The sequence below is a fragment of the Solea solea genome, chromosome 5 (assembly GCF_958295425.1).
Source record: "Solea solea chromosome 5, fSolSol10.1, whole genome shotgun sequence".
Taxonomy (NCBI): domain Eukaryota; kingdom Metazoa; phylum Chordata; class Actinopteri; order Pleuronectiformes; family Soleidae; genus Solea; species Solea solea.
The window spans coordinates 19467144-19491418 of NC_081138.1; the positions used below are offsets into that span (position 1 = coordinate 19467144).

The following is a 24275-nucleotide window of genomic DNA, read 5'->3' on the forward strand; positions in this document are numbered from 1 at the left end:
AACATGTATTGGGCAATATTACTGCTTTTATTTGTCATGAGCCCGCTCAGAATGTGTGGTGGTGAAGATGTGCAATTAGAAATATTCAATTAGCAAACACGCACAGAGGGGACTGTTTACAGGCAAACAGGACTCAAATCTGCAAACAAACTGACAAACATTCATCACTTCTTCTTGCTCCAGTTCTCTAACTCGACAGTTCTATTGTTTTGTTTGCAGCTGATTGTTATATTGTCTAATGACACTTTAGTCCTGCACATAATGATGCTCTAAATGTTTATCAGTGATATCAACTGACTGAAAAGTCCTTTCTGTATTTGTTTTCTCTCCTTTTGTCTCATTCTTGCATGAATCCCAGTCTCGACACTCGTAAGTCCAGATGTGTGAAAAGTGACTGATATGTTTCCTATCCTCACTGTTGTTCAGTGGTTACACTTTTACAGCTTTTGCACTCGTCTACTCCTGCACCACTGTCTCCTCTTCACCCACTAGTTTTTCACTTTTACTAATTTGCTTCTTGGTCACGTAGTTGTTCAGTAAATTCCCTTCTTAAATGGGTCCCTTGCACAACTGCTATTTTGACACGTTTGAGCAGAAGCACATGTAACATAATGGCCACATTAAAGATGGCTCTATTCAGTCCATATACGTCCAGTGTGACTGTGACCTAATGTCAAACTGTCAAAATAGACCCTGTGCAAAAACCCCCTTCATTGTGCCTTTAGATACACACTAAGGCAAGTTGCCTTATGTGAACAACTCAACCACAGCCACAGTGTGACCATGCAACTATGCAGCGTGAGCTTTAGCTGTGTGCTGTTCATTTGATGATTCATTTGATGCAATTGTTTGTCTTGCATTTTATAAAACCCAACATGATCCTACATTCTTACCTCATGACTCTGGACAGTAGACATGTACAGTCCTGCAGAGGCCGCCAGACACGTGTCTTAACTTTTTTTCAATCTCTTGTTTGCTCTTGTTCCTCTTTTGTTAGGCAGCTGATTATATTCAATTAATTCAAAGCTGCTTTCTAGGGGGCAGTGGCCAGCATTATTGCCTCACAGCAAGAAGTTCACCAGTTTGGATCCCGGTTAAACCAAGGGCCTTTCTGAATATTCATATTCTACCAGTGTGACTATGGATTCTCATGCAGATTGGTGATTGCCCTGCAATGGACTGGCAATCCGTCCAGGTTGTACCGGATGAAAACCAGAATTGGCTCCAGCCCTTACGACCCTCATGTGGAGGATAAAGCAGGTGTCTCATATCGTATATCTTTTATATTACATTATGGAGACATGGTTTTCAGAGAATGTCATACTTCACAAAACAGATTTATCCATCTGACACTTGATGAGAAAGAAAAGGACAATGCCTCATGAATATGGCAATCCTCCACAAAAATATACTTTTTTTTTGTCAAATCTGGTGGTGTTGTCTTATTTCACCCAGGCAGATTAACAATGTATAGTTCCACCAAAAAGTGACATATATTATATATACAAATCAATAAAGACAGATTCTGGTAGTACATACAGAACAAGAGACTATGGCTTTCTGTTTTATGTCTAAATGAAATATTGTCTTATTCTGTGCACAAAATAAAAACACTCAAAAACAAATATAAAAACAGCATACTGGTTTGGCTGATATAAATAAGTGTTTTTGTAAATGGAAGTGACGTGGATGATGATGATGTGGAGGGAGTATTGCTTTCATGCTGGACTTAAATGTTTCAAACCCTGAGAAGATCACAAAATATCAACTTCAATGTATTACCACCCAATTAAGGAACACGACTGAGAGACGACTCAAAGGTCATCCATGCACTGCTGTACCTTCTGGTCACGAAAATGAAAGATGGTACTGCAATTGGACCAACACAGTCAGTGATACATACACTCAACAAAAACATAAATGTAACACTTTTGTTTTTATTCCCACTGTCCATGAATTAAAAAATATGTAAAATGTATTCTGTGCAAACTGATGAAATGATAAAAAGGCTTATTTCTTTCAAAGCATCCAGATGGATTGATGATAGATGGATAGGAAGTGCTCAATAATACATATTTAGACTAATTTGAGAACAAAGTTTAGTAGGAACAAGCTTTTGTGTGGCCTTAATCTCAATACGAGAGTAAAAATAAAGGTTGAATTTATAGTTTTGTTGAGAGTATATTAAAATGGATGGCATGTTATGTTTATGTCTATGTAAATACCACAGAAAGTTTCTGAACATTGATGAAATATTTCTGCTTGATTCACAATTTCCAGACCAATGTTGCTTAATCATTCTCAAAAGTCTGACCAACAACAATAAAAAATAAAACCAGATAACTTAAAGAACAAAAAATCAACATGACATTTGCATAATAATGTCCTTCCTGTGTTTACCCTGATGCTGTGTCACCTCATGACTGCAGGATCTATGTCACCCAGCTGTCCATTCGCATTCGTTTGAGCGTCGGACTCTCCCCGCCCTCTGACCGGCTCACAGGGAGCGAGTGGAAGTCCGGCCGATGATGCTGATGCTGATGCTGCTGCTGATGATGTTGCTGCTGATGCTGCTGCTGCTGCTGCTGCTGCTGCTGCTGCTGCTGATGCTGCTGCTGCTGATGCTGTTGATGCTGCTGATGCTCTTCCCTGTCACTACCGCCCTCATGAGAGCTGCAGGAGGAGCTGACACTGTTTGCTGGGGACCTCCCCATCTCTCCTCGGGTGGATGAGGAGTTGGCGGAGTGAGGATGAGGAGGAGCGTGAGCCTGGCTCACATACACAGACTGGTTGAGGTGGTCACGGGGTGGGGAGATCGGCTCGGCTTTGATGTTGATGTTGTGGTTGGTGTTGATGGAGAGACTGGAGCTCCCTGGCCTGCAAAGGAAAAAGAGGACAGGACTGTTTCAGGCCATCACTGCCATCAATGTAATGATGCCATCTAGTGGGGAAACTGTACACATGTTTAGAAAGAAAAGTTAACTTCCCTCTGCTTGACTAACAAATCAGTGGTAGTGTGTAGGTATTTTATATTTACTTATACACTGTAATTTAAGTAGTATTTGAATTTTTTCATTTTATGCAAATAGAATATACACATAATTAAAACATAATTAAGTATAAAACATGATGAAATTAACAACTTAACATTAAATAAATAAGCCGTAAATAAACTATATAACTAATACAATTTTTTGCAACATACAGTGAGACCGTGATCTTGATTGTGTGTCTGTATTAAAAGAGAGAAGTCAACTGTATCAGACACTTACCCCAGTGAAGCCAGCTGGTGTTGCTGCCACGCTGCCATGGAGCTCAGAGATGAGCCTGTAGGCGAGCTGAAGCCTGACAGCTCTGCACTGTTCAGTGCATAATCTGACAAACAGAGATTAGTATATTACAAAAAGTTACAACAGGATACCATAGTGAGCTGCTTAACCACCTGAAACTATTTCACTTCCTGCTGGAGAATCTTAAAGCCTCTTCTTCAGTACTTCTTGGCTTAGTGACTATTTTGGATAACCTTTTTTTCAAGATACTATTTATTTTTATATGCATTCTGTTTGAATCTATATATTTTTGACACCGTAATCAAACAAAGAATTAAATATTCCAACCCTAACATAGTTCCCCACTCTTTGTAGTATGATTTTAAGAATATTAAGACTCAACTCTGATAGAACAGTACTGTGCAATATGGTAGATAATGTTATTCCATTATATCATCTGTTATTCTGGTTCTTGCCACACTTGGTGCATCAAATGGTGTAAAAAATAAAGACTGGAAACTAAATGAGTTCATTACTTTGAGCATTTTTAATTTCAAGAGTTCTTGAGGCCAACTCCACAACATGCACTTGTTTTTCATGTTTGTTTGTTGTTTTTTGTTTTCTTTTTATTTGTCTTTTGCTTGTGTAAATTTGTAACTGTCTCAATGGGAGTTTCCTCGTTAAATAAGGTTAAAAAAACAATGACGAAACAGTCTTTTAACCATAATATGTCATCTGCAGTTGAAGTGGTATTACAGTACAATTTGTTAATTTGTAATAATGCTCAGGTACCATTGTTGTAGGTAGAGTTGATGCCGGAGTAGACCAGACTTTGGTGAGGCAGACTGGGTGTGGTGATAGAGACCACTGGGGTGGACAGAGGCTGGTTGGACTGACTGCTGCTCAGTCTCTGGTTACTCTGGAAATAAAAAAAATGGAGAGAATATTTAAATGACACTTTCATTCAAATCAACTCAAATACATGTAATGTTAATATCTGTAAAAGCATATTGCCTTTGAGTATTGCTATTCTGTGCTTTGGCTTTCTGCAGAAACAGTATTGAACTTGAGATGTGATACCCCACTTCAGCCACACGATGTCAGTATAAATACATTTTTCCAAGGAGTCTTGTCTACATTGCCCAGAATTACACAAAGCCCATGTTTACAGAAAACTCTGAAAACATGGCTGAAGTGAATTTGTTGGAGCAAAGTCTGCAAAAGATCCAGCCAATAAATGCTTTTAGAACACAAACACATTATCTTCATCACATGCAGGCCCATGCTTAAAAAACCTTTACACCTCAGGTACTTGGTTCTATGCAGTCTCCCTATCACAACCAGGTCTACAGTTACAAACATAGCACTACATAATTTGATTCAATGTTATAACATTTAATCTACAAAACAATTGATTGCAATTACTTCTTCATTAGTCATTCTCTCAAATTGAGCTAGAAGCCAAAAAGCTACTTGCACTTAAGTGGCTCTTTATGGCATTTTTACCACAAAAAGTAGCCTTCCCACTCTGCACCAGAAACCTTTGTTTGGCAAGTGGGTAGGAACACTGTGAGAAGTGTGTAACTTAACTGCCAGAATCAGGCCCAGAAATGTCTGAGGTAATACTGAACTGAGGGTCAGTTGAGACTGAGAAGTTGTAGAAAAATCTACTTTAATCTCCCATTTTCAGCAAGGAAATCTATAAAATATAAATAATTGTGAAGACAGGTGGGTGTGTTCAGTGCAGCGACAGTGGGGCCAGGATTTGGGATCATATGGAACATTTAAAGTGCTGCTTTAACTGAACGCAGTCACAGTCAGTTCTAACAGTCACTGCAACTTTTGTGTTGTTACTCTATGGGCTGTTGGCGTTCCAGCCTGATAATGTCAGTGATGACATCACCCTCAGTGAGGTCATTCACTGCTCAGTGCACACACACACACACACACACACACACACACGCACACATGCACATATTCATGCAGCTATCCTTTTAAGGTCTCTCTGTGACTTCCATTCATTTGGACAGCCTAAACAAAGCATTATCTCCAACCTTTACCACAAACACTTAACCACAATTAACCACAATTAAAACTTTAACCCTAAACTTAACCAGTTCCTCAGAAATGAGGTTCTGCCTCATTATGACCAGGTTTCCGTCTCCATGAGCACTACTGGTCCTGACAAGGTCAGTGTTTATGCCAAAGGTAACAAATACAAGCACACACACACACACACGGTTTGGTTTCCAACACTTCGGAGAACATTACAGTGACTTATATTCATTTCCTGGAGACTGACTCTAACTTAACCATGACTACTACTGGCCTAAACCTAACCCTGGGCTCATGCTTTTTTGTCTCCATAAGGAAGACAAGTCCCCACCATTTGACTGCGTAAACAAAAAATGTATGTCCCCACAACATGAGTAATATGGAACACCAACACAAACACACACACACACACACAGAGTGGGTTAACCAATGTGAGCATGCCGAAAACAAAATATTTCCAAAGTAACTTAACCCTTTGAGCCTCCTTGGACAGTTTTCATCTCTTGTTGTCTGTACTGCCTGTGCAGAGTACCCATCTCTGTTTACAAGCTAACATGGTAATGCCGGTAAACACTGACAACAATGCGGTCAGTGAGGAAAAGTCCAACCTGCTGAGTTCTTTATGAAAATGGCTTTATACAAAGTCAGTGTTCATAGTTCAAATTTGCAATCCAAAGGAGTTGTTTTTGTTTTTGTTCTTGCACTGTATAATAGTGTGTGTGCTTGCATTTGTTACCTACTTATATGTTTTACATTATATTGATTTTATAATCCCTGAGCACTGGCTAATATTTTGCATACTGTCACACAGTGGCAGCAGAGCGTTGTTTAGGTTAAGATGCATACATTTGGGTTAGAAACATTGAATTAGCATGAATTGACATCACTTCAGGGATACTAAGATGGACTATGGTTTCTAAACAAGATTATTGCTCATGGCATCCTCACAAAAAAAATAAATATATAAAATAAAACCAAAACAAAGACTTGCAAACCCAGCGACCATCTGGTCCAGATGGTTCTGAAAAAGTTGCTGACCAACTCTTTCATAACGTGCTTTATCTTTTTACTCTACGCTTCTCTGTGTCCAACATCCTTCAGGCGTGGAGCACATCATGTTCTGTTCTGGTTCCTAATAAAAGTCAGACTCAGGCACTTGAAGCCTTGAGGCCTGTGTTTGTTCAGCACTTTATCCTCTCCAACATGCTCCTTAATGTGCATCTCTGTATTCATGATTAGACTATGATGAAGGGAACATCGTCACATGGTGTTTCAGTGAGAAGGAAGTGGATCTGCTTGTGTAAAATTGATTTGTTGATTTTCTGCTCTCCACTGTCCACGACACTGATACTTAGGCAGTGATGTCCTCTTTTGGCTAACTTCCCAGAAGCTTTCTCCTTCCTCATCCCTGTGTCATCCCTATGCTTCTGTGTTTAGTGGAGGGAAGGGAGGGTAAGGTTTCTCTTAGCTTCATTAATCGACCCATATTCTGTCACAGAATATTAAGCTATTTAACACATAATATGTAACACTGCTGCATTAAAATATCTAAAAACAAGACATTTTAATGTTATGTATTTTGTTCAATAGTCCACTTACATTAACAAAAATAACAACAACAACAACAATAATAATAATAAATAATAATGATAACAATCATAATTCTATTCAGGGTAATGGACATCATTACATTTTACATCTTTACATCATCTGGTTTACTTTCTATGTTATATACTAGTGTTGTAGGTTTTTTTTTCCATTTTATGGTGTGTATTTTTCACAAATTGATCAAGAGTACTCATTGCAGTTTGCTGTGCATTCCGCCATCGAAGCTCTCCCCGCAAAGTGTGAGAGCATCCGCAGCTGAACAACAATTCCCATGATCCCACATTTTGTTATTGTTTTGAATGAGATACCCATCATGCAGAGATGATATACTATGCAGGGACATGTCAATTCTGAAAACCATTGTGAGGACTGTTGTTGATTTCTCTCATACATGAACCAAACCCACACTTACCAGTGTTTGCATCATTCCTTTGGACTGGGGTATGACCACTCTGAGATCACTCTTGCGGCTGGAAGGGCCAAGGCTGTTCCCAGGAGGTGGGAGAGAAGGAGGAGGAGATTTGGAATGTATGATCTTCCCCAAACTGCTTCCACCAGGTGAGCCCACAAAACCATTTACTGAAAAGAGAATAGAAAAATACAAGGGCTTTTTACTAGTGGTAAGAAAAACAGAGGAGCAACGGACCAAATGATGGATGAATATGGGTTTACCTGCACTGTCAAAAGTCATAGTGTATGCATGACCTGTGCAACTTAACTTAATGTTTCAGACGGGGCAAGTTGTAGTTTTTCTTTTCAGTGAAAAGTACAATGTGTAGAAATATCTTAAGATGAAAGTGCTGTAAAGACAAAAGTGTCTGTCTCTTGGTTGAAGAATGGAGGAAAGGTACAGCCTATACATTATACAAAAGATAATAATGAATAATTGATTCGGTCTTGCTCTTGACATTACATAATGGCAGAGTTCATATGGGACATGCTGTTCTGGAACAGAGATGTCAGGGAGTCTGTGAGGAGCAGCAAGGAATAAAGACAAACCACCACTGACACTGAGCCGCATCCACATTCTTGGAAAAACCCAGAATGGGACAGTGGCATTAAAGGATAAACTGTTCAAATGTTCTGATGTGAAGTAGTGATCTTCTGTGGACAATAAGATAACCATCATCACTTCACAATGGAAACTCAGCCTCCTTCAAATAACACCACAGGACTTTCTGTAGTACAGAAACAGGCTGCAATTATTTTTTATTTTTTCAAATCATTTACAGAACAGAAACACCAACTCATTGTTTTCCAACCTGGACATCAGAAATTCATCATAGGGGTGGTAAGATCAGTAACATAAGTGGAACAACCTTCTTTCAGACCGTCCTCTAATCTTTTTCACCTCTAAGAGAATGGATCCTTTATATCGAAAAAATTGTCTTTGGGCACTTTTTACAAAGTAAAATATGAGTAAAATAGTAATAACAGTAAAATATGACCAAATATCAGTCAATAATTAAATGTAAAACGCTGAATTATATATATTTTGAAAGAACAGGTAGTTTGTATTAGTTACACACACTTTACTTTGGTAGCGTATATTTTGAAACACATTTTGAGTACTTTTTAATGCTTAAGAAATATTCTGGCATGGACATTATCTGCATCGTGAGGTCATCGCTGCATATCTTAAAAGCTTACGGCACATAATAAAACAGTCTCACATGAAACCTTATACTGTAACAACATGAAACATTTGTAGATACTTATGGTGCATATTTATGACTAAGAGAGGAAGGTTAAGGCAGGTAAACTTCTGTCAGAAGGGTGACTGGGTGCACCATGTGTGAAGTCCAGACCCTTACCGCACGAGAAGTGTGATATATGTAGGCAGACAGGATGTTTAAGAGACTGTCAGCCTACATCCTGTCTGCCTTCATCTGCCTAAGGAGAAGACAGAAGAGGGAAGAGGAAGATTTTCCTGCTTCTAAGAAACTTTGGTTCTACACCTAGGCCATATTTGATGGGGCAGGAGAGGAGCAGCAGATTGTCATCAATGATGCCAGCTCGGACACTACCAGGGGCTTAAGTATTCCTTTTATAGGTTAATTCAAAACAGTTGTCGTGTTGTTGTCTGTATTAGGGGCAGTTCCCTGTTTGACAGTAAGACCCCTATAAGATTCTGTACATACCAATTGTTCCAGATCCATTCTGAAGAGCCAAGTCGGAACTGCCATGGAGACCACCTGATGGTAAACACACACACATATTCAGTTAAGTGGTTGTTATGTGGTTTCTACCAGTTTACGTCCTGTAACCACTGACATTTTAGCAATGATTTTACTTGACGGATTTTCCTTGGTGTATAAATAATTCATGTAGCCTTCAAGTTTGAAATTTGAAGCCTAGGAAGTGGGATGGAGATAGCAGTTAGCCACCAGGAAACTCCACTGGTTGCAAAAAGAACTCTGTTTGAATGGAAGTCTAAGGGAAAATGAACCTACTTCTCACTTAATTTATAATGTCAGTAAACTGAGGAATGAATAGTCTCAATTGCTAGTTTCAGGTCGCCTCACTCTGGGTTAATTAGCAAACCCACGTGTACTGTACACACCTGTGTTTCCAGTGCTGGGAGATCTGTGTGGTGAGTTTCTGTGGAGATGGGAGTGATGTGAGAGGATCCCACTGTCAGCTGCAGCAAGTGCCTGGGAAGTCACACCACCTCCTCCTCCTGCTCCAGGGCTGTATGACATGCCGCCTGGTGCTACATGCATGAAATTCTGCTGAGGATGTCCTGTGGACTGGAGGATGAAAAGAAGACATTAGATGGATGTAGGAAAATGTTTGATTCAAGTTCCTGCAGAGAAAAGTATGGGCAGGAAAAGGCATCAATAAGAAGGCTGTGGTCAGTGTCAGCAGGTTTTTAAGCTGTTTTCCATGAAAAGTGACAGTTAACAAAACCAGAGAAACTACAAAGCAACTTACAATTTTATGACTTTTCATCATGTTGTCAAATTCCTCATTGATCTTCTTGTATTTCTCCTCAGTGCTGGGGGTGAGGGTGTAGGAGCCATCGTTATCGGGGCTGTCACAACCTCTGTGCTCCTTCTTGTTCAGGGCCTGTGAGTGAAAGAAGCACAATAAAGGAGACAGATTAGAGAGAGAGAGAAACTACAACTGCATTAACAGCTATTTGGAACAACTTGCAGTGTTGCTTACACGGATGCATGACAGAGTCACATTTTCTCACACAGTGGTAAACTCTACTGCTGAGAGCAGCGATTAAGAAAACAAAAAACACTCAAGTAATTATCAAAAAACACATTTACAAATACAAGGCTGGTTAAGCTCATCAGTTCCATGTAGCTCTCATGTCATGACTGAGCAGGTGAGACAGAAGAAGCACACAACTCAAGTAAAGCGAGACAGCTTCATACAGTTGCACTGTGGCTGAAAACATCTAGAAAAGCCCACAAAAGAAGTGGGTTCTACTACTAGAAATAAACCTGGACATCCAGTAGGACTTGACACCTGTATTTTAATCATGATCAGAGTTTTGGCTTTGTCAAAGCAAATCAAGCGGTCCCAAAATCACTGCCTGCATGTGCCAAACACAACACTGTTTGCTGCTGTTCTCTGCACCGAGCAGCTCCAAGTTGCCTGCCTGCAGTCTGGGTGAGCAACACTTCCTTAGATATACACAGATATACAGCACATCATTTATAGAAGCACTGGCAGACAGTAGATGCTGCGTCTGCTTGGGTGTGTGTACTTGTATTTGTTACCTCTTTAAAACCTTTTCTGTCATAAACACCGACCTTGTCAGGATCATTAGTCCACATAGAGACCAAAGCCTGGTAATAGTGAGGCAGAACAACATTATGGTATGCAGAGACAAGATGCAGTGTTTTGGTAACAGAAGCTGTACACTGGAGCTTTGAATAAACATCATTTAAGAAATGTATCATTAAGGTCACAAAGAGGTTTGGTAAGGTTTTGGAAAAAATACAGTAAAAAAAAAGAGAAAACTAAATATAACTACTGTAAGAGAATGGAACATTTCGTAAAGGACAAAGGAACAATCATATGCACTGTTCCTTTATCCATTATAAATATATAAGAATATATAGAATAGAATAAGGACAAGAAAACATCTGATTATCATTTTCCCATATTTACATTCCTGCAGTTCTCTAAATACAATGTTTTGATTCCTGAATCAGCGTGGATGGGAAACACATACTTATTTTGTGGTAGAATGTGTAGCCAGTGTTTGGTTTATTACATATTATCTGGCAAACTGAATTGATTGCTGCTTTAATTCATGCGTGTGTCCATCTATAAACTGTTAACAACAACCATAAAGAGTTGGTAGTGCTGACTTTAGCATTTAGCCTTAGCACTAACACTTGTGAGACAGCTGCATTTATGCTTCAGCCCAAAATCCTCTTTTTATGTTGTCTGTATATTGTGCTGTTCTTCTGGATGACTGGACCAGCACTGAAGCAGCGTGGGTGACCTACAAAAAGCTGGTCTGACGAATACAGATGTTAGACGTGTACATTTTCTCTCTGGGGAGATGCTGCTCCACATCACAGTCTTACTCATCTAAGTACACAACAGCCTTATTTAAACATAATAGAGACTGGAGTAAGCAAGTAAGTAAGATATTTTTGTGGAAGGCCTGGAAAGACTTAGGTGTTTACAGTGGTGCAGGGTGGACAGACAGGGGAATACAAAGAGTCTGAAGATCATATTACTGTAAACAGCACAGCGTTCACAAATTCAACACAGCAGAAAGGCAAAGTACATGCTGCTTTGAGGAACCTGAACTTAACATCAGCTTATGTCCTTTATTGTGGTGTGTATGCATCATCAGGCATAAGTAACAATTATACATTTGAGCACAGTATTACTATTCAAAATGTACACAATGGAACTGAGTGAACACACACAAACTGGTTGCAGAAGCAGTGGGCAGCACGTATCTGCACCCAGCGAGCAATGGGATTGTTCAGGTAACTTGCTCAGGGGCACCCTAGCGATTATTCTGTTCCTGGGATTTGAACCGGCAACCCTACAGTTATAAGCCCCATTTCCTTCAACTTGGCCATGGGCTGCCTATTTATGAGATTTATGTGGGATTTAAAACAGCAGTAGCTTTCACCAAGGGTAAGAGATCTTTATTTTGCTAAATCCTGTCCAAAAAAGTCCAATATCTTGCTGACGATTTGATATTAATTTAGGTCTTGGGATCAAAGATTTTCTACATCACATCATATCTTTAGCAGATCCACCATCTGATAAACAGACTAACTAACAGTTTTACCCCTGGGCCTTGAGAACTCTAGACTCTAGACTCTAGACTCTAGAAAAAAAACAGCAACTATTCATTCAAAATCTACTGTTTACTGCTTTATTACTAATGGTGTATATTATGTTTATTTATTATTATTAGTGTCTTATGTTTTGGTCTTTTAGTTGTCAAAAAACCCACCACTCATTTTGTTGTCTTGTTCTATTCTATTCTATTACATAATTATGACATGTGCTCTGTCCATGTAAACTACATTATCATAATAACATATAGTTTTGATCTTGGCATTTACAAACACAGATTGAGAGAAAAACATGTGTTTATAAAGTGCAGTGAATAAGAAATTTAGGGTGGTGGCCTGTGACTGGAAGTTTGACACTTATCTGGAGGTTGACACTGAAAAAACAACGCAGCTTTTCTTGTCCACTGGGAGGCTGCAGAAACACGTTTAATAAACACAAAGCTGGCATTCTACCATCAACTTTATGCAAAGAACTCAACAGTCAAACTCATGCAACATTCATCCAGTCCTGTTTTTGGCCACTCTTTCAGTATTCTCTTCTTAAAAAAACCACCAACCTCTAAGGAGAAATATCTCACTCTTTAGTGACTAAGTGGGATTTAGTGGGGTTTTAGAGTTTGTAGTTTTTATTGGAAATATCTGCTTTCTGTTATGACCAAAAAGGTTGAGGTGAGTAGATCAAACCACTTATGTTGAAAACCTAGAAATGCCTAAATGAATTAAATTGATTTATTTTGCACACATTGTGCAGGAGAGATTCAGAAAACTCCTCAGAGCGTATGAGGGGCATCTCTCCTCGATATCAAATATTAGCAAACACAAAAGTGCAGTTATTCATAAAACAGGACAAATAAGTACCAATATCGTCTTGTATGTATAGGTTCACATCTGAGTGTGTGTTGATTATTACATGCATTGTTACATCTGTTTACATACACAAAAATGTAGAGGAGCAAGTCCTGAGTCTGTTTTTAAAATTCTTAAAAGATTTAGACTTAAGTACAATTTGAATGTAATTGTTCCATTGCTGAGCCCCTTTATACTGAATGAAATACCTATACCTAACACTGAACAACATAGCTCAGTTTGCTCTACACTTCACATTATACATATTGATAGTATACGTTCATTGTTAAGCTGCAAGTTATAGCAGCTAGACATTGATGTTTAGATGAACTGATGGATGTTAGGCTGCAGCACCTGGAGCTTGGTATAGGACTCGGTGGAAATCAAATCAAATCAAATCATACCAACATTATGCAGTCCAGGATGATGACATCAGCTCTCTGGTATACATCATCCCATCTCTGTTCTTCATTACATTACACATCATAGCGTGAAAAGGACAGACTGACAGACCAGCGCACCAGTGTCTGTCCAACACATGTCCTCTAAATTCCCAGACAATAGTAGTTATAAGGAGCTTTAAACACACTTGACAGTCTATTTTAACTGTAGAACTTAAACTTCACTTTAACAACTGGTGACCACTTAAGAAGTCACACGCTCAGATCCTGCTCAGTTGAATGGCAGCCTTCTCGTAAACATCAATCTGGACAGTTTAACTCCAAATGACACATGCAGCATTCGGCTTGTTGTGTTCATGATGAGCTTTCCAGCTCAACTCATTATCCTGTTACTGGACGCTTTGTTTCACAATTTGATTGAATTATTAGAAGATGGAAAATGATGTGAGTTAATGTGACGGAGTTCCAGTAACTACCAGTCTGAGTGAAGAGTGGAGAATTAATTATCCATCGATGACTTCAAAGACGTATTTACCGCATTAAAAGGACAAGGCAAAACCTACACTTGCTGCACTTTCAACATTCTTGTAGAGCTTCATTGGAAATTGTTTGACTGTACATCAGGAGTTTGTTCCTTTAAACTCATGGATTCACATGTGAACTCAACTTGACCTTACAAACATAACACTTTTTTTTACAAAAAGGGAAAAATAAAATAGCTGTTACTTAACATGTGATTTCCAGCTTCCTCCTTCAGGTAGCTTTAGAGTTTATCTTTACAAATGGAGGAGTTCCAGATCCTATGAAAGAGGCGGTTTTCTCACAGAAAATGAAGAGTGAACTGAATGAGGGCAGAGAGAAACACATGTACCCTATTCCCCTAAACTCTACAGGGACAGGATATACATGACCCACAGAGTAAGGCTGAACAATTGGGAAATATCTCTCTTGCTATTTTTCTGACTGACAATGCAATTGTGATTTAATTTGCTTTCTTTTCTTTTTAAATCAAGCTTCAGTTCAAATTCATTGTGTAGTAGGCTATAAAAGGTGATGGAGCATTAATTTAATAATTAACATTTAATAATGTGCTCTAATGCAAGAAGGAGAACCTGAAATCAATCAATCAATTGCAGCCACTGCAATATGCAAATTACATAGTTTCAAATTGCAATTTAGATTTGAAGACAATGAAATCTTTAGCCCTACTATACTTTACTGTATGTGGCCCCACAGACACTGGTTTAAAACACTACACATCATGTCTGAGAACTGTCTGTTTTGGGATTTAAGATTCTGTATGTGTGTCTTCAAAGCTGGTTTTAGTGTACCGCTTAACAACATCTGGATTATTGACACAATGCAGCAGAGGCTGCAGTGTCATAGCATCTTTGATGCCTTGCTGTTGTTGGGGCTGCATCTAAAATAAAGCAAGGCTCCGTCTTTCCCTGGAGTGAGTCTTTTCCAGGAGGGCGACTGCACCATAGACAAAGAATAGAGCAGGCACAGGGTGCGCTCACATACACCTATGTCCATTGACCAATTTCCATGACAATCAATTACAAAGCATCCCCACACACTGAACTAAACTGAGGCACCCGCTGTATGATTATGCCACGGCGTCTGTCTTTCAGAGTGTTGTAGTTTTTCCTTTCTCTAATGGTTCCCATTCATCTTTGGGCTTGCTCCGCAGGCTGAAATGAGTACACTGCATACCTTGGACAGCTGCTCTGTTTTTGTTGAAACTAAACTCCGCAGCATACAAACCTGTCTCATTATTATGACAAAAGTAATCTGTTTGCTAGATTAGCTGACCAGTTGGGACTTTGTAGTTGCTGGCAGACTGTCATTAAAAAAACCCTCTTCCTGGCTTCTATGTTGTTTTCAGCCTGAAATTACTTCTCATCTCCTCCATATGGAGCTACATCTTTAGAGTATAAAGAAGCTACAGCTTAAAAACAAACATTTCAATCAGCTCATATGAGTGATCATGAGCTTTGTTTCCTCCAAATGTCTGTCACGGGTAACTCACTTTTGCGCGGATGAACACCAGAAACAGCTCATTATTAAGCGTTACCTTAGTGCCATCTGTGATTTCAGCCCTTCAGCATTATCCCACAGTTCTGTTATTTACACCGTCTCTAGTCACGTGCTATCAACCAAGTGGCAGCTTGTAATGATGTCACCCATGAGAATCAGAAGTGTTTTGAAGCCGGACAGTCACGATTTGGCCGGCACCATATAGAGGTTTTCATAGATATCACCTGCAATCAGGCTCCTATTGGATTAAACCAGCTGTCAATCACACTTGTGGGCACTCATATGGGTTTATCATCTATTTTCCTCTAAATGGGAACATCATTTAAAAATGTGACATCATGTGTCACATGTGCAAGTATTTATTGGCATTATAAATCAAGTAAACAGTTGTGTCATATTCCCATAGACTTCAACTCAAACCAGCAGAGTTGCCTTCTGGTGGCTATTCAATACATTTTAACTTTTAAAAACAAAAAGATAGCCAACTATATTTGAGGTTGTTGTAAAAAGTTTAAACGCCTGCTATTTTCATTATTAAGCCATAAAGTACAATGTTTCTTTCCAATCTTTCTCCGAGCTGAGATGTAGATTTGACAGCAAATACAGCAACACTAGCCATCTGTCAACTGATGCAACGGAAAAAAGGTTGTCAACATTCAATACGCATATCCCCAAAGGAGAATTCCCTGCTTAACGTTATTAAAGTTTATGACACAAAAAGTGAGTGGGATTCACATTTCAATTTGACTTTAAACAAAACTTAACAAAGAGACTGAGCGTATGCTGGCTGTGGTAGTGCTCATGTAAAAACAAAAAGCCTTTTGTGTGACAGAGAAACTTGTGAGCTGTTTGCAACAGAGACATCATCATCGGCAAACAAACATCCATGTCAGCACCTCCTGACATGGACGTCTGTTGCAGCCCGTGGGGTTTTACTTTACACATAGTCAAATGCCACGCTTACATGTTGCAGATGGACTGACCGATATGTAAAAGAACTTGCCCCGGCTTTGTTTCAACCACTGTGACATTTGCGGGGAACAAACAAATAGGGGCACAAAGTAGGCAAATAAAGCCCGGCTAATAGATTAGAGAGATGACACAGGTGTCTGCGTGTGGTTTATAGCAGGAGAATGGATGTGATTATGTTACTTTGGATCATTATGGGCGAGGCCAAGTATGTACACACACACTTTCTTAGGTACACAGGACACCCATGTAATGTTAAGAGTGGCATTCTGTGTTGTCTTTTGCTGCTAAGGCGGGTCTGCTTCACGGTTTGATGTGTGTGTTCAGAGATGGGTCTTCAGCATACTTTACCCTTGTTACCCTTGTCTTAATTAGAACCAGTCTGGCCATTCTCCTCTTACCTCTTGCATCAGCAAGACATTTCACAGGATATTTCCCCATTTAAGGAGCATTCTTTTTTTTCTTTTATTCTTCTATTCTTTCTTTCTACAAGATAAAATATCATACACAATACATACAGTAGTCAATAGACTATCTCTCTTATTAGTTAAATAAGCACGCCATTTGCTCTAGGGCATGTAACTGTTTCACAATATTAACAACAGTATTAATAATGGGGCCATTTTTCTGGAGCCAGTATTTTGTGAGGGCTTTTTTACTTACGGCCAGCAAGACCCTTAAAAGATAAATGTCAGTTATATCTCAATCCGTCCTGCATGTTTCCAAGATAAAGAGTAATGAAACATACACTGATATTGAAACAAAAAAACTTTTCAAATAACTTTTGCCACTTCCTTCCAGAAAATCTGGATGGGAGGGTAGGACCAAAAAACATGGGCTCGATTAGACAATTCTTTCTAAGCCATGAAGATGGTTGAGTGTGGAAAATCCCAGTAGTTTGGCAATTCCCGGGATACTCAGACCAGCCCATCTGTAAATCACCTCTCCTTCCACATTCTGATGCTCGATTTGAACTTCAGCAGGTCATTTTAACCATGTCGTAATGCATAAATGCATTGATTTGCTGCCATGTGATTGGCTGATTAGATATTTGCATTAACAAGCAATAGGACAAATAAAGAGGCCAATGAATGCCAGTGTTGTAACAAATACTTTGTTACTTATATTTCCAGCAAATTTGACTTTTATTCCACATTTCATATTTCCCTTTATCTTGCTCAAGGACACATATAGACTAGCAGAGCCAAAAAATGTTACCCTACAACTTGCCCTACCACAGAGCTACCATGGCTCAATCCCAACTCCTCACAGAAAATTACTGTTGATACTTAAGTACAGTAAAAGTCTTAAAGTATAAGACATTTTTTATAAAAAAGTGACATCAACATCTACCAAAGTCATTTTCTGGTAAGATACTTTTACTCAAGTATCCCTTTTACATACTTTATACAAGACTGTTGTATGCATAACAACCTCTACCACTAATATCACTACATATATCACTAAAAAACATTTGCTTCATGTTTTTATTCTCAGTTCTAGAATAGTCTAGCTCTTAATCTGAGTGTGAGCGAAAAATATCTGGTCTCCCATGAAACACAGAAGCTGCTCTAATTTTTCAGGAATTATTAGAGACCACTTAAAAAAAAAGGTATTTGAGAAGTTAAGCTTCCTGTGTGTGTAGATGGAAGAGTGTGATACAGACTCTCAGCAAAGCAAATACACACTAGAAGATTACATAAACAGCCAGAAGATGAGTCATGATGACCATTCATTTTTAATGGCAGCAGCAATTGCTACATGCTGGGACAGACAGGACAGCGTTGCTCAGGGACCATGATGCAACACTGACAGTATCATCAGTGTGGTGACACTGTCACAGAACAGGTGGACGTGTGGCTCTTATCACTGAGAACATCTCTGTCTCCAGTAAGCCACCTATGACAGGGGGTGTGTTAATGCTTAGTCCAAAGTCTCACAAATGATTTGCATTTATCTAAATACTGTAACATTATGATTAGAAAATCCTGGTTTTCATAACACCAAGAAGGAATTTAAATAAACAAGACAATCTCACACCTGCTACACATTCACTTTCTACAACAAAAGTAGCTAGAGGTTTTTCCAACACATTTCAAATCTGCCAAAGAGCTAGATTTTCACACATGTCCACTAAGAATAGGTTGAATTAAAAACCAAATATGTTAATTGTTAAAACTCTTCAGATATCCATATTCCATCTTAACAGTTTCACTTTATGTGTTTTGTATGTTCATAAAACTCGATATTGTGGATTGTGTGACTACTAATAACTATTCATCTTTTTGAATACAGTATATGCTCTACTTTGTAATTTCTTTAAATCTATTATTACATACAGTAGTCTGACTTAATTTTAGTAGTGTTTCCACAATAAGTGCTAAGTGAGTCTTGGTGGTCTATACCAAGTAATGAGGCAGTTTAAGAATGACCAAACTTCCTCATCCCATCATAAGCAGAGCACTGAAGATCAGCAACAGCTGGATTAATTCTGCTGAATCTACAGTTTTACACTTTCAGACACAGTGGAGCTTCATCCATCTTAGGTTCTTTCTAAAATACAAACGATCCATCCAGTCCCCCAAATCTGTTCCAAATGAAATCAAAAGATGCATACCAAGTCTGAGGTCTAATGGAAAACAACGGAATTATGTACCTTAACTTTCATAGGAAATAATGGGTGAAACAGGGTGATTTAAAAGTGGGTTGCAGAGAAGTTGCAGCTGCAGTGCACCTGTCCTGATGCCATCAATTCCAAGTGATTACAGCACTTGGACTGTGTGTGGAGGACCTGGCTGAATCCCTGTTCAGCTATGTATTTGGCAAAGCACGAAAAAGAATCCTGGTCCTCTCCCAAAGAACCGGGTAAGGCTGGACATATTTGACCCACATGCTGCCCCAGAGGTGCAGAGAGTGGAGAGATGGAACTCATTGTAGCAGTGAATTTTGACAAGATTTTCCTGGATAGTGGGTTTATATCTGGTAAGGTTCAACTCAAAAATGTTCATCTGAAATGAATCTACATGATGGCCTAAACCATCCTGAGGTGGTCAGTGTAAATGGGTTAACTCCTTAACCTAAAGTTCTCTTTCAACATGTATCAGAGAACCGGGGATAGCCCCGTAACCTATTGTTTGCTGCTGTCTCACTTTACTAGCTGAGCTGTTATGCTTCCGCCTTCTGTCAGACAGTCGTGATATAAAACTGTGCATCACACAGCGTCATCACAGACACGAAAACAAAGAACTGCTACACTGAGAAACCCGCAGGGATTCATGTGGCGCTAAATAATACAAATAATAAACATAACGAGGAACAATTTAACTATCTGATTAACTTAAGCAGAAGATATTCTGCTCTGAGAGGTTTCTCCCACTCACCTCAACGATGTCCGAGTTAGTTCTGCTCTCATGGGGTTCGTTGTACTCAGTGTATTTCAGCAGGACTTTGTCCATGTCGGTGCTGGCGTACTGAAATAGCTTGTTGGAGCTGTTGAAGATGATGAGGGCGATTTCACAGTCACACAGAACGCTCAGCTCATAGGCCTTCTTCATCAAACCAAACTTCCTCTTCATGAACGTCACCTTAGAAAACAGACAACAAGGATCAGTCTACCGATACATTATTAAATATCGATATATTACAAACAAAACAGTGGTTAAAGAACGGATTTCTGTTCATTGACATAGGCATAGACAATATATTGTGGCGACTAAGATGATGATGTCATTTTTGTGGCTCGTGATTGCTAAAGGCTAAATAATTTTAGGGTGTAATAGCTAATGGCAGAAGGTAATGTGACCCAGTGTGCATTCAACAGCTCCCTCAAATCTAAGAGATAAATAGCTGCCAAAATGAGGTAACACAAGAAGTAATACTATCACACATTCACAGTTGTGTTTCATTTTAGCCACGTAACAACTGATCTTATTTAAAAACACTGATAATGAGGTAGTGAACACAGCTGCAGCATGTGTTATAGACACAAGAGATAAGAGGAGAGAATTGAAATTTTTTTTTTTTAAGTTTCCTTGCCTCCTCTTTCCACAAGTAAACACTCTGAGGATCTTCCAATATCTTAGATGTACTGTACCTGAAGGAGGTGAGCCGAGAGAAAGGCTCCAGGAGGAGGTACAAGCAAGAAGTATCCAATGCGCTTTTTGTCGAGTAATGCGGCACAAAAATAGCACACTTCCACATGTGACACACGTTTGAACCATGGTGGGTGCAAACATTTCTAAAAGTAAACCATCCTCAGCCATTATTTTAATTTATTAACAAGTGTTTTCTACACTGTGAATGTGCAAATTAGGGCCAGATGGGGCTAGAGAAACATTTATTTTACATAGCACACACCCAACCTCCATTAAGTCCCACTGTGGAGATCCAAAAATCCAACAATAATAATACTATACTATCATTGAAAGATACTTCTGCTTGAATGCATGATTGTGTTGAAATGATGAATGGACTATTTGACAGCTGATACAGCTTTGCCACACACTGTAGAAAGCTGATGTCGCTCAAGGCTAGTGGTGTGTAAAAGAAGATTTCTTATTTCCTCTCCCCTCCCTTGCAGTTCTTCTTCACATCTCTGCCTCAAGTCCTTGCAGCAAGGAACAAAGATGTGAGAAAGACACACAAGTGAAGGAACTGAGTAGAAAGAAAAGAAGTCTTTATGTCACGCTGAAAGGCGAGAGGTCAGATCCTTGATCGGGAGCTGTACCTAATATCCCCACAGAGGATGGTAATAACCTGGAAACATGTTTTTAATGAAACACCACTGACTGAATGAAAGGGAATGTGGGTGGATAAAGTACCATAGTAATGTTTCCCCTCCCTTAATGATAACATTCCTCATCCCTGATAGTAATCATGAAACTTTAAAGGCTACACGTTTGTCACTTAACAAACCGTTAAGTTCCCCTAAATCATGACATAGAATCTTAACATGAAACAAAAATAATCCGTTTGGAGTGGGACACATTGTATTTGCTACCTTAGGACCTTTTCTGGCATAAACACTGAGTTCTCATGGGGAACAAAACCTGGTCCTAAACATGCATTTCTGAAGAACTGGTTAAGTTTAGATTTAAATTGTGGTTACATGTTACAGGTTAAGGTTCAGGGATTAACCAGCCATGATATAGGGATTTTAAGGATAACACTCTGTTTAGACTGTCCAAATGATTGGAAGTCAGTGCAGTGTCTTAAGAAGAATAGCTGCACAAATTGCGTGTGTGTGTGTGTGTGTGTGTGTGTGTGTGTGTGTGTGTGTGTGTGGCTAACTCCCTGCAGTGAGTCAACTGTTTTTATCTGGGTCTGTCTTCCTCCATTTTAGCTTCTGGGACACTGACGCATGTCATATAAAGACGCCTCCCTTGACACTCACGTCTTCGAACACATCAGAGATTTCTAGACATGTTGAGTTATTGGGTGTATGCCATGCTGTCCTTCCTTCCTACTTGATGTTCTCACGTTTACTCTGCCATTTTTTTTGTGGACCACCTCAAGAGGTACCATAACATATGTTTCTCTCACTTTCTCTATAAGTTAACAACACAACATATTAAAACCAAAAGTAAGTACAACTGCACAAAGAAGTTGACTTTGACACAGCGGGACAAATGGAAGCAGGGCACAGTTATTTGCATTCTCAGAGGAAGTATAATCCATCCACAGTCTGTCCACATGCAGTTTTTCCACTTTCATTTTCTCCCCAAAGAGTTTGAGTTGGTGGTCTGCCAAATGTTGCAGTTCACGAAGGGGAAGTATAAATTATCCTATAAACATAACTTGGAAGAGATCTTGGGAAGTGCAGGAACCTCCTAGTCAGACTGCTACACTCTACAGGGATGTTTATGACAAGAATGTGAGGCATTTTTCATGGATATTTGATCAGCTCTGTAAAACACCCTCTCTTCTCTATGTGTATATGTTTCCGCTCATACGTGTTCCTGAAATGAATGAAGCACTGATGAGCGCTGAACTCATGAATGAGTATAATGTAACCTGTGGGTTATATCTGCGAAAGGCATGTCCAAAAGTACATGTACCAAGTAAAACATGTGTAACCAGTGACTTATAGCTGCTCTCCGTCTCAAACACAACTTGGAGGCTTTTACCAAAGGAACTGCAGAGGAGTACTATTATATGAATGATAGCACGGTGGCTCTATATATGCTTCACCACAGAGAGTCAGAGAGCGACAGATACACAATTATTGAGTGACTTAGTCGCCATAAACATACAGTTGTGTCTTCATATATTTTAACATTCTCCCAGTCGGGATAATTTAATGTTATTTGTCTCAATCCATCCATCCATCATGTCGACCACTGATCCTTTGAGGGTCATCATCATGGGGGAAGCTAGAGCCAATCCCAGCCAATGAGAGGCTCGGGATACACCCAGGACAAGTCCCCATTCCCTCACAGCCCCAACATACAGAGACAAACAACCACTCACACTCACATTCAGACCTACAGACATCTTTTTGTGAGACAGCGCCAACCACTTCACCATCATGCCACACCATATGTGGCAGGTACCGTTTTACTTGTTTTCAAAATGTCTAAAAGGAGCAAAGTGTCATCAGCAAAGATTTTGGCACTCCCGTAACAGCACACGAGTGAATGCATGCATTTTTGTATTTTGAAAAAAAGACGAGAAAACACAATAGAACAGTGTCCAAAAAAGGAGTAGATTTTTCCTGATTATCTATTAATGAACTGAATGGCATCAAATATATATTATTTACACCATCCAAAAATATACAAGTTACTTATGTTGAACCCAAATGAACTATACAAACAATTATCCAAATGGATTCACAGCCCTAATATCCACAACATGTTAAAATAAGAACACAGTGACCAGCAAAAACCCATCATCATCCATGCACCTTTTTTTTTTATCTCTCTGTTTTAACTGATTTACACTTGAGCTTTGCTTTCTATAAACCTGTCACCCAAACTATTCCATAGTCTCACATCACAAACTGTGTTCCAGTCAGGGACTCAGATGTTCGATTGAATTCATGTTCAACAAAGGAACTATGCCAGAAACATTTGGAATATTAGTGCTCACTGAATTAATATCTGATCTCCCCACTCTAACTAGATTAGCTAATATTGATGAAATGGACTCCACAGTTCATTTCGTCTGAGACAGAGTTTCTCATCATACTCATTATTTATTGAGCATGACTTGAAAATGCATAACAAAGAATGACCTTGTTCCTCTTACTGAATGTGTGTGTGAACTGATAGCTGAGATATCATTGATGCACCTATCTACTATGATATAATATAATCTGCTTCATGTGCAATAGTGTGATCATTTTACAAAGAGGAAAAAGCTGCTTGCACATGTGATGCACTTGACAGATTTAAAAAAAAAGCCAAGAACAAGCCAACTTCTCAAAATAAAGTGTAAGGACCCGACAGTTTAGGCAGTGTCTATCTAAAAATGCTCTGCCAAGACAACCAAACATCAAATATAAACATCATCCCAGATATTTATTTTCCAGCCACATCCCTATTTCCAGAGCCTGCGCCTCCCTTCCAGACAGGCTGGTATTTGTTGTGCTGTTAGAGGTGATATATATATAGAGGAGACAGACAGAGAGAGATTCCAGTGGGCAGCAGTGTGGCTGCGCGAGGAGGCTGTGAGGAGAGAAGGCCACAGTGTGTCCCTAACACTGACCCACCCTGCTAATGACAGGGTGCCGTCCGGCCCCATCTAACCCCAAATGACTGCCCTCGCCACCAGCTGTGACCACTGCGCTCTCAAAGTAA

The 24275-nt window shown here is 39.3% G+C and overlaps 1 protein-coding gene across 3 annotated transcripts in view; it reads right to left on the minus strand.

The window, feature by feature from the left end:
- Positions 1-1917: 1917 nt before the first annotated feature.
- Positions 1918-24275, minus strand: part of LOC131460021 (myocyte-specific enhancer factor 2A-like) — a 42414-nt gene continuing 20056 nt past the window's right edge. For all 3 annotated transcript variants that reach the window (XM_058630252.1, XM_058630253.1, XM_058630254.1), the window contains 8 exons: positions 19857-20060; positions 9867-10001; positions 9496-9682; positions 9074-9127; positions 7345-7511; positions 4062-4188; positions 3273-3375; positions 1918-2877 (listed from right to left, as the gene is read on the minus strand). In XM_058630252.1, coding sequence (XP_058486235.1) covers positions 2433-2877; positions 3273-3375; positions 4062-4188; positions 7345-7511; positions 9074-9127; positions 9496-9682; positions 9867-10001; positions 19857-20060 — 1422 coding nt within the window. In that variant the 3' untranslated portion in view covers positions 1918-2432. The remainder of the gene's footprint in view (positions 2878-3272; positions 3376-4061; positions 4189-7344; positions 7512-9073; positions 9128-9495; positions 9683-9866; positions 10002-19856; positions 20061-24275) is intronic.